This window comes from Watersipora subatra, chromosome 3 (genome assembly GCF_963576615.1).
Source record: "Watersipora subatra chromosome 3, tzWatSuba1.1, whole genome shotgun sequence".
NCBI lineage: Eukaryota > Metazoa > Bryozoa > Gymnolaemata > Cheilostomatida > Watersiporidae > Watersipora > Watersipora subatra.
The window spans coordinates 39,664,826-39,677,397 of NC_088710.1; the positions used below are offsets into that span (position 1 = coordinate 39,664,826).

Here is a 12,572-nt window from a genome sequence, read left to right on the forward strand (position 1 = left end):
TTTGTGTTCGCTGGTACAATTGAGTTTAAAGGGGTAACTACAAACGCACCATCACCCACCGATCAAATGGTTTGTGTGCATAGCCGGAGCACCGGCAGGTCGGTAGCGACTGAACTGATACATCTGTGTTTGGCCAAAACAGTTTTATGCTTTCTAGCAAATATTGTAATTCTAGTTTATAAATTCCCAGCATTGATCTCTTTTGAGGTTTGCTTGTGTATGACATGACGACACGACAACAGGACTTCACACTAACCACTTTATGTGTTTTATAGTTTGTTTGTAACAGATATGTGAAAGGACTGGTGTAAATTCCAACTGTCTATAAATCTTTATGTGAAACCTCTAATTGAACGTCACCTCTAATTGAATGCCACTTCCAATTGAGCGCCAATTCCATTTGGCCACCACTTTGCCATTATCTTTACGAACCCATAATATCAACTGATCAGGAGAAAAGTGTCCACAAAATCGTATTATTAATAAATCGTTTATATCAATAACAATTAATTCTTTCGTTGTCCAATTGCAAAACTTTTCTTTTTTCTACATTAAAACTTTGAAAGCAACACCATAGAAATAATCAATAAAGGTCTCAGGCTAGTAAGAGTTCTCTGTTTAACGCGGTCTTTTTACTTCGATGTAGCCTACAGATCTATACAAAGGAAAACAGTTTAAATTTATGATGGTAGATGAACTTTCAAAGCAACGCTCTAGAAATAATTACTGTCTCAGGTTAATAATGGTTCCTTGTTTAACACGGTCGTGATAATTCGAAGTACATGTACCTACATAAAAATGGTTCTAACTACGATAGGAGATGGAACTCTGAAAGCAACGCCATAGAAATATCTACTGATTGTCTCAGGCTAATAGTAGTTCCTTGTTTAACGCAGTCCCAATACTTTGAAGGACATGCGTGTAAAGAATGGATTGCAAGTTTTGAACCAAAGGTTACGTTAGCGAGCAAACTTTTACGTGTTGCATCGGTGCTAAATGCAGCGCGTGTAAGTTTTGCTGTGCCGGAAAATTGTTCAGACGCTAGTATCGACTAGTTAAGCAGTGCAGAAGAAGGGTTGAAGCCAGAATATACAGTGTACCCTCAAGATACGACGTTGATCTGTTCCAAGGCTGACATCAAATGGCGAAAAAATCGTATGTCCGTGTATAGAAACCATTGTAATTATACAATTAAAAAAATTTGGTAAAAATTGTCCAAAATTTTATAAAAATGCTGTACATATTGAAAATTAGTAACAAAATAGTATGTTAACTTTAGTAACTATAGTTACCTACAGTAGCTGCATTGTATTAAGTGCACCTAGTGATTATATTCTGCAATACTGTAAAATTGTAATCTGTGTACCAAATGCAGATTGTACGGTAAGATGTTCTTACCTTCAAAAGGTACGCATAGCATAAACTTTGATTTCACTTCAAATAAGTTTAGCTTGCCAAACTCATCCTTAAAACTAAGTTTTAGTATGTATTTTGAACTATTTTAATGAATTTCAACTTTTTATCATTAAATTTTATCTTTCATAAGTTTCTGGCTTGACTTTCATTATAAAATTTAGCTTGTCTGGTTGAAACCTTTTTCAACTAGAATTCAATAAGAAAGGCCGAGCGATGCAGTTATCAAAAGCGGCCTCTCACACACCTGACCATTTAATGGCACCGAAAAGAAAAATGAAATTTTATTTACTATTATACAGGACGTACATACCTTTGGAGTAACGTGACTTTAGCTGGTACATGTAGCGAATAAAGCAAAAAGTGGGCAAAAACGTATCAATGCTACTTATGTTGTGGTACACTTGAAGATTAATTTAATACGTAATGAAAAGGAATTTTAGCAGGCTAAAGAAAGTTGTCTAGTCCTGTCCAATTTTTCTTCTAGTTTAAAAGAAAAAAATGCTGGTGCAATGCAGAAAACTGCTAGCTACCTAATGCTTGTAGAAGGATCCAGAGGAGGTACTACAGTAGTTTTTCTTGTATGAAATGTGCACAAGAATCAATGTAACCATACGTACAAAGTTTGTACGTATTTATACCCTTGAAGACAGGGTTTTAACAAGTTTCAGAAAGTAATGTGAATGCATCAACTTTCTTGAGTAGCTAGTTCTATGAGCTACATACATACGATAAATTGTATTCACGTAGGAGATAACAAGCCCACCTGCAAGCCCACCTTGAAATAATTCTGCCAATGTGGGGTTTTCTGTATCTTCTACGTCCTCGCCCTTACTAAATGGTTGCTCCTTTTGAATGCTGATTGCGTGCATGGCCTTCTAACTCCTTCAAATATTCAGTCGTAAGCTCCTTGTGCTTGCTTTAATGGAGTTCTTATTTTAATAATAATAATTGCAAATGCTGATTAGTTGCGATCATATTCCTTGACAATGTTAATAACACGGGTGCCTTCTTCTTATTTACAACATCCAACCTTGTTGACATAGAAATCATTTTTCCTTCGTTTTGTAACATTTGTATCGGTCTCAGATTCCATAGCTAACGAATTAAATGTAGATACTTGTCGTTATATACGTATGCTGACTTGAAAGTTTATAGTAAAATATATTATAACGCTACAAATGAATATTTGCTTTCGCTTGTGTATTTTACACGAATTTTTCCGTGCGGAATGCTGACATGAGAGAAGTCAATCATCATGTCTCTTCTAAACGTTCTGAAAGTGTTTTCGGCAAACTATATTTCGGTGTCTTTTTTTATTTCGACGTGCGTTATGAGCACACCGACCGCCAAATTTTAACTCGGGCGAAACTTTTCTCAAAATCGTTTGGTGAAATAAAATTCGTATAACTAGGTGAAAATCTCACAATGTTCGACTTCGTAAGGTGAAAAACTCGTATATCAGGGTAATCGCATCTTGAGGGTGCACTGTATTGTAGAAGGTATTGGACAACGAGAAGATGTTTGTTCCATTGAAAGCCACAATCAGAGCGCAGCTATCTGAGCAAACAAAGGAAGTATCTTTGTTTTAAAAATGTTAGTTTGGTTTCTCCATGTAATATAAGTATGGTTCGTTTATGTCACTTGCTCATGAATACATGTTTGTATCATCTGTTAGATTATTATTGTATAAATTATAAATATGCAGATTTATAGCATGCTATTTAATAGCATCCTTACAGCTATTTTAACACGGCTTGCAATGGATCAATGCTCATAACTCCACTTCTATTGCACTTAAAAAGCTAGTTTTGGTTGCAAACATATCAGTGAGTGCAATGAGCAAGTAAATAAATTTATACCTATATTCAACAATGTTAAATATAGGTATAAATTAAAAATACGTCTTCAAGTTTAGAATGAAATAAAAATTGAAAATGCCAACAAATTGCAAAGAAGGACACAGGCTATAATATCATCGCAGGTCAATTGCAAGCAATAAATATCAACTGGTAGATATATTTCTGTTTTTCCATGCATCTTTATTGAGAGATCTTTGATAAGTTAGAAGTTAGCAGATTTATTGCATCCAAAAGGTTTAATATTGCTCTACCGGAAAAAGAAGGCAAAATATAGGCGGCGTTCTCTTCGCCCGTAATAGGTTTAAATTTGTCTTCCGAAAATTCTGACAAGCCATTTGAAAAATAGACCGTCAGCCTCTATTTGAATGCCGCCTCCAATTGACCGCCACTATAGAGGAAAGGTTGAAAAATAGAGCGCCATGGCATTCAATTAGAGGTTTTCAGGTAATTCTATTAGGTAATTAAATGAAATCTTTTGAAACACAAATTCTGTTTGTTACTGTGAAAATCTGCAGAAACATCTCTATCAGACAATAACACTCGAGTCATCTGATTTCTAACTTCGCAAGTATAGGTTCAGATTATGGGATCAGATTTAGTCAATCTTTAATTTTTTTCATAAATGCTAATAAAGTGTTGCAAGTTGAGATCTTATGTAGTGACAGACAACAATAATTTTCTTTTCAAAAATGTGATCGCTGCAGAGCTTCATAAGTTGGTGTGTAGATCTTGTTTTAGATAAAAACCTAGATGAATGCCTGGCCAATAAAAGTTTTTGCAAAGAAAATTTATTTTTATTTAACATATAACAACAGTTACCATTCTAACAAAATAAAAATCTTGAATATTTTGAATTAATAATAACAATTCGTGCATAGAAACTATCCATCAAAACTGAATACGACGATTCCGGTACCTCTCAATACCAGTAAAAATGAGGTATCGTACTGTCTTTGTCTGACCGAATGGAATCAGAATGTTGAGGATATTCCTACTCGAGATAATACAATTGCCCGCGTGAACAGAATCGGCCTTGACCGTGATTTAACAAATGAACTTTACGAAGAACCGGAAATAGAGATTCACGAAAAAGCATCCCGTTTCATAGAGCTAAAAAAGTTTATATAGTTTCAATTAATACGTCATTTTGGGTGTGAAAACGGAAAAGGGTGTATACGTTATATAGTAAGATTGATGAATTGTAAGAGTTTTCGTAGTCTCATGTCTCATGGTTAAAAAATTGTATTGCAAACCTGTGGTTGCAATCTTCGTGAGTTCAAGTCCAACCAAATGTGAAATTTTAATTCCAAAATTTTAATAGCTATTGCTGGACATACCGACAGGCAGGCGACAAACTTTGAGAACTATATATATAAATGTACATTCACGTTTGTTTAAAGTTTAATGAAAGTGAAATTTAGGGAGGCTCGGATTCTGATGAGTTTTATTCTGAGTTTCGTAACAGGTTTTAAAATGAACTCGGCAACGCAGATGATAGTACCTGCTTTTAATTTTACTGCTTTACTCATTTGTAAGAGAGTATTTATCACAAACTGTAATAGATTCTCATCCATTTGATAGGAGAGCCGAGGTCCAAGGAAAAATACTAAATATTACTAAATATTTGTAGTTGTAATTACAAAAAGTGGTCAAGTGACTACATGTGTTGAACAATTTTATATGGAGCAGCTCACAAGCATTAAGTATAAGCATATTGTGTGATTCTTACGTGTAGCTTGTAAACAGGCACCATCAAAAATGGTCATCTGAAAACCTAATTCCTAACCTTAGGCACTTATCTAAGATTAAAGGTCTGAGGGAGGATTTTTGACTTTATACTGCAACAATTTTTTCGTGTTTGAATTTATGCCAATATTACTTTTAGATTCATTTCCCTAGCTATGCCCTTTGTGCGAAATGAGGCTGAGTAGTACACTTTTCTATATATATGTGTGACAGGTCATATTTTGAATACAAATGAGGTCAGATCACAAATTGTTTTTTGCCCTATGTAATAGAAAACTTTCTTAGCTTTTCTAAACTCTTTTCGGAATTGAAATAGAAGCAATTTAATCTTGGATATAGCTTTTTATTGAAGATGGTGATGGTTAATATGGTCAACACTAAAACTGAGACATTTTGTCTTTGCAGATGAAGGATTGGATTTTAAACAGTACTAGTTGTTCAAGTTTAGGAAGGTCATGGAAACCGCTCGCTACAAACTTTACATTTTCATGAATGTCGAAAATGACTTGGCTTCACAAAAGTCTACGCCGCATTCACAATTTTCATTTTGAGAGCCCATTGTGCACTATATAAAATGCCTCATTTATATTGAGAATGATAAAACCTTTCGCATATTTCTCAAAGTACGAGGTCTGATCCAAAAGTTCCCGGAATGGAGTTGTATACACTTGCATATTTGCATGATGGAAAAACCCATTGCACCGTTTGCCGGGAAACACCTCCAGAGTGTTGTCATAAAGTTTCAGGTTGCTATGACAATGCGTTTTCACGTGAGCCGATGATATGTCAAGGTCTGTCAGGTGCTTTCGGCGATTTTTAACAAATTTATTGTTGTCTCCAGGGTTGGCTCAGTTTAAACAATGATATACAGCCCCAAAGGATAGCCGACGGCGCTCATATGGGCGGGGTTTAATTATGAAGCTCTGTTGGGATTAACCCGGACACGGCACCCGAACAAACAAATATGCTGAATAAAGCACCTTGTAAATTTACGAATATTATGAACTATAGTGGTTATTTTACTTATCTGTTGAATTCATTTTGTTGTCAAATAAATATAGTATCCCAATATTGTCACCGTTATGATCAGTCAGTTGCCATTCACAAGCATTCGTGATATTAATAGTCACAATCGTAAAATAGCTCAAATTCGGTTTTGCATTTAGATTTTGAGTATGAAAACTACACTGCACAGCTTTGCCTGCTGTCCCATCTTATTGGCAAGGTAAAACAATGTGAAACCGATGAAAGACTTGGTCATTTTATATTAGGGGTGGCAAAATATTAATCAAAAACTAGAAAAAAAATGCCGTTGTTAGGGTAATTATATTTAACTTTAGGCATATACTACGACCTTTACTAATTTTAAATTTACTAAAAATAGGTAATTTGAAATGTTTTATTTTGATTAGATACATTATTTTGGTTAGGTATTACCCCTACATTGCAGAAATTCAATGTTTGCTATTGTGACCCGCGGGGTCTACTGGCTGAATAATCTAATGAAACGATAACAGCGATTCGTGTTTTCTAAAACCTAACAAGGCAACGCGACCGCCCCGCGAGAGTTGTGTTTGCTTTGAAACCCAGGCTAGCACAATCCTAATAGAGCTCCATAATTAAACCACGCCCATATGATAGCCGTCGGCTATCCTTTTGGGCTGTATATCATTGGTTTAAACCAGTCAAAAAAAATGGTTTTTATGGTTTTTCGATTTTTTCATTATTTTTTGTGAAAACAATATTTTAAGCTCCAAGTGGTTCATGTGTGGTAGAAATGCAATTATATGTAATTATCAGCTGTGGAAGTTTATTTAGGACACAGTAGTAAATTGATGGCAAAGCTCAAGTTGAAACTACATAAAATCCTAGCACAACAATGAATTAGTGAATTTCATTTTCAATTGCTTTTATCAAGTGATATAATGATCTCTTTCATGATGAAATATGGAAACCCTGCGAAATATACTAATCCAATCATCGTCTCTAATAATGAATGAATACTTTCTCAAGTCTGGCCAGTGAGAAAGGATTACTTATAATTAGAAATTAAAACAATAAAATCCTTTTGGGCAAAAGCTTTAAGTTTGCAAACTAATATTTCATTTATTGAACACAAGCCAAAGTAGTTGAGTTGTTAGAATTCAGTTTATCAAGTTTTGTGTTTCGAAAAGTTAAAGTTGTGCCTCAAATTTCCAACATGTCTCGCATACAGGATCCCGTTTGGCAGTTTTTCACTCGAACTGCAGAAAACAAAGGTTTTAAGGCAAAACGTAATAGGTGTGCTGTCGTAATGCGAGGTCACGCAGATAGGCTTAAAGCTCACGTAGCAAAATGTCAAGCTGAAAACACCAATTTAGACAGTGATGCTAGCATTCAGGTGATAGAGGTTGAGTCATCTGCCACTGCTGCAAACACTAGCAATGCATCTGCATTATGCTCTGCTCTACACTACCACACGACTAATCACTTGGATTCAAATTCCTACTTATACATGGAGCTGTATGTAAAATATTCACTTCATGTGATAAGATTTCTGCTCTGTGTTTCATCAATAATGTTTGATTAAAGACTCATTCCAAAATTTCATATGTTTCCTCTTTTCTCTTAACAACTCCCACAGTACCATCTTTAACAGATGATTCCACATATGTATGTTCAATACTCAATCAAGCAGCTATAGTAAGTGATGTTAATTAGACTTAAAATTTCAAAAACATTGGTAAATTATATAAACCATAAAAACCGGTTTAAACAAAAAAACCAGGTTTTTTCATAAAAACTGTGGTTTTTTCCAACCCTGCTCGTGTCTAATCAATCGGAACTGCGCATTTGCATTAGATTTTGTGTGAAATTAAGGAAAACAAGTACTCAGACAGTTGAAATGTTAAATATTGCTTTTGGAGATGCAATATACACAGCATTTACACAGCATTTAGACGAAGCTAATATGACAAGTTTTTAATTTCTCTTTTTTGAGGCGTTTGAAACATTCAAAATAATGCATCTGTGGCTGGATTTAAAATTTTATTCTAGCCAACATGAGCAAATACAAAATAAAATATGCCAATAGAGTCGCGTAGGACTAGACTTTTATTGCAATAGCCGATGTGAATACGAGAGATAGAGACAGGTTGTATCACTCGTTACATCATTTTGGGTAAGCCTGGGCATATTTTTTTGGCTTGAGCGTTTTTATCGCGGTCAATTTTTTACATTATTGTATTAATTATAAAATTTGGTTTTGTAATGAATATTGGGCTACTTTAAACAAATAAGTAACTAAAAGCGTTAATAAAGCATTAAACCTCCTAGCTAGTCCAGTAGGTAGTCAGCTACAGCTGTATATAAATAAATGACAAAGTTTCCGCATGTCACTGACTTGGGTTCCTGCTTGTACTCAAATGGGCTAAATCGTTATCAATTGTTATATGGGTGAAATTTGCGCTTTATAAAAATTACAATTTTCATGAAATGTGTCAACTTTGCTTTAAAGTACATAGACGGTATATATATATTTTCTTTTTTCAAAGTCTGTCGTCTGTCCTTTGGTATGGTCACCTATAGCTATTAAAATTTTAGAATTAGTTTTGCATTCTGGTGGCCTTGAACTCACTAAGATTGCAACGGGTTTGCAATCCAATCCTCCAACCATGAGATTACGAAAGGGCTTATAATTCATATCTCTTACTATATAACCTATACGCCCTTTTAACTCTATAAAACATGATGCTTTTTTGTGTTTTCGTCAACTTCTATTTCCGATTTTTGTAAGGTTCAATTGCGAAATCGCGGTCAAGGTCATTTATTTTCACGCGGACAATTGCATTATTTCGAGTAGGAATAGCCTCTATATTCTCTCTTCGTTCGGGCAAAGACGGTACGATATCTCATTTTTACATTTGTACCAGTATCAAGAGGTATCAGTATCGTCATATTTAAAGATTTGAGGGATGGCTTTTGCTGGAACAGTAACCTTTTTTATACACACTCTTCTATGCACGAATTGTTATTATTAATTCAACATATTCAGGATATTCAGGATAAACACTTTTACAATTGTTTTATTTTTTCTCTCAATTCATTCAAATTGCACGATACACTTTTCTCATGATATGAAGTTTGAAAGTTAAAATGGTAACTGTTGTTATATGTTAAATAAAAATAAACTTTCTGTGCAAAGACTTTTATTAACAGAGCAACGCCGGGTATTGACTTAGTATATGTATATACATATATCATTGAAGGTACTTGTGACTTGGCTCTATTCACCTCTTTCCTTACACTTTCGGATGGTCTAAAGGAGAGTTTTTTGAGACATGCTCTGCTATCCTGACGGCAACAATTATACAGCCTGCACACGCATTTGTTCACACAGTCATTATGTAGTGATTCAGTTAGCGCTTGTTCAGAATTAGTTAGATGAAATGTAATATGATTAGCGATGCTTTGATTAGTCCTTTCCTCTTTGTCACACGGTAATGTGACTCGTCACTGTTTGCTGTCCTTGCCTCTAGGTTTAACCGCATCATCGAATTTTTCATGACTACTACCAGGACAGTACGATAGCTGCCTCAAGTCCAGCAGGTCCAATGGCTACTGAGTATTGCATTGTATTTTTATTTTATTCACTTCCACTTCAGGCTCAGATGCAGTCACGCATCGGCAATTTAGCCACACCAATTGTTGCTATGACAACCCCGAATGTGCCCATTGCCTTCCCTACAGGGCTCCCAAGTTCTTTTCAGGGTAAGTATGTGTTTAGCATAGCCCAGGTTGAATAGTACACATCTATACACTTATTTCTTCCTAGCATAGCCTAAAACTTGTGTGTCTAAATTCAACCGTTAGTACCTATGATTGGTTTGACAAAGCGCAGTCGGTTTGGTGCTTAACAATAGTTTGCTATTCTGTACAGACCTGAGGGAATTAAAGAAACGAGCGTGTTAGTAGAAGTAGTTGTACGCAGGAGAAGAGTTAGGCTTGTTCCCAATAGTAGGCAGGCTTATTGAAAAGGCCATGCAGAGAATCAGCTTGTCGTTGGAGGAAGGCTATTAGATCACTCTTGTCAGACTATGACGCAAATAGCCTTTGTGAGGCTTGCGTGTAAAGGTTAAACCGCAGAGACTAGGCATTCGCATAGGAATATGTGAAATGCATCGAGAGCAATTGCGGTGCAAATCACTTGTTAAGGGGAATTGTTGTAAGCCGTCAGCTACACTAACAATAAGCACTACTAGAAATCATTGGTTTCTTCTATTAATTGACCATTGGCATACTCCTAACTGGTCTACATATCTTTCTTGTATTATGATTATTATGATGAGCAGCCATCTGTGTGTTGTTTCACACGTGCACATATCTTTCATATCTATTGCCATTGTGGAGCTCATTAGCGGCCAACTCTAACCAACTTTAACGGCTAGATGGTTAGTCTTATTACTGCATGTTACGCTGCATCATCGCTGTATCATCACTTGTATTCACTCTATACCGATATAACCCTGAGTAAAAGTCATACTACTCTCTCCCTCTCTTGCATAGTAGAATATATTTTTCACATACAGATGGGTTGTTTAAATTGCCATCTTATATCTAGGTTATAGTTTTGTTAAAACTAGTTTGTATTCATCAACTTTTTTATGTCTATGCCTTTGATGTGGCTGCGTAATATTTATACAACTAATCCTCAGCATTATAATTTAGTTAATTTTAGTACCAATTTCATATGTTGAACCCCATCAAACATTCTTTTTAAGAATTCACTGCAATTCGAGTAATTCTTTTCACAGCCCCAAATTTATGTTAACTCCAAATTAATACTGCAAATATTTATAGAAACAAAACCAATTCATTATTACACAGAAATGTGCAAAATAAAATCAGGAATTAATAATTACTAAAAAGAGGTTTTTTGTTATTAGCTGCATGTGAACAGAAGCATAGGCCTCAGGTAACGGGGGAGTGCCAAGCAGAACAGAGATACACAATGTGAATTATCCTAACACCTAGACTAGCAGAACAGAGATACACAATGTGATTATCCTAACACTTAGACTCGCAGAACAGAGATACACAATGTGATTATCCTAACACTTAGACTCGCAGAACAGAGATACACAATGTGATTATCCTAACACTTGGACTAGCAGAACAGAGATACACAATGTGAATTATCCTAACACTTAGACTAGCAGAACAGAGATACACAATGTGATTATCCTAACACTTGGACTAGCAGAACAGAGATACACAATGTGATTATCCTAACACTTGGACTAGCAGAACAGAGATACACAATGTGATTATCCTAACACTTGGACTAGCAGAACAGAGATACACAATGTGAATTATCCTAACACTTAGACTAGCAGAACAGAGATACACAATGTGATTATCCTAACACTTGGACTAGCAGAACAGAGATACACAATGTGATTATCCTAACACTTAGACTAGCAGAACAGAGATACACAATGTGATTATCCTAACACTTAGACTAGCAGAACAGAGATACACAATGTGAATTATCCTAACACTTAGACTAGCAGAACAGAGATACACAATGTGATTATCCTAACACTTAGACTAGCAGAACAGAGATACACAATGTGAATTATCCTAACACTTAGACTAGCAGAACAGAGATACACAATGTGATTATCCTAACACTTAGACTAGCAGAACAGAGATACACAATGTGATTATCCTAACACTTGGACTAGCAGAACAGAGATACACAATGTGATTATCCTAACACTTAGACTAGCAGAACAGAGATACACAATGTGATTATCCTAACACTTGGACTAGCAGAACAGAGATACACAATGTGATTATCCTAACACTTGGACTAGCAGAACAGAGATACACAATGTGATTATCCTAACACTTGGACTAGCAGAACAGAGATACACAATGTGAATTATCCTAACACTTAGACTAGCAGAACAGAGATACACAATGTGATTATCCTAACACTTGGACTAGCAGAACAGAGATACACAATGTGAATTATCCTAACACTTAGACTAGCAGAACAGAGATACACAATGTGATTATCCTAACACTTAGACTAGCAGAACAGAGATACACAATGTGAATTATCCTAACACGTAGACTAGCAGAACAGAGATACACAATGTGATTATCCTAACACTTAGACTAGCAGAACAGAGATACACAATGTGAATTATCCTAACACTTAGACTAGCAGAACAGAGATACACAATGTGATTATCCTAACACTTAGACTAGCAGAACAGAGATACACAATGTGATTATCCTAACACTTGGACTAGCAGAACAGAGATACACAATGTGATTATCCTAACACTTGGACTAGCAGAACAGAGATACACAATGTGAATTATCCTAACACTTGGACTAGCAGAACAGAGATACACAATGTGAATTATCCTAACACTTAGACTAGCAGAACAGAGATACACAATGTGATTATCCTAACACTTGGACTAGCAGAACAGAGATACACAATGTGAATTATCCTAACACTTAGACTAGCAGAACAGAGATACACAATGTGATTAT

General features: G+C 35.4%; 1 protein-coding gene across 3 annotated transcripts in view; it reads left to right on the plus strand.

The window, feature by feature from the left end:
• LOC137390106 (myocyte-specific enhancer factor 2C-like) overlaps positions 1-12,572 on the plus strand; it is a 39,748-nt gene that overhangs the window by 11,393 nt on the left and 15,783 nt on the right. For all 3 annotated transcript variants that reach the window (XM_068076358.1, XM_068076360.1, XM_068076359.1), the window contains exon 7: positions 9,665-9,770. In XM_068076358.1, the coding sequence (XP_067932459.1) occupies positions 9,665-9,770 (106 nt within the window). The remainder of the gene's footprint in view (positions 1-9,664; positions 9,771-12,572) is intronic.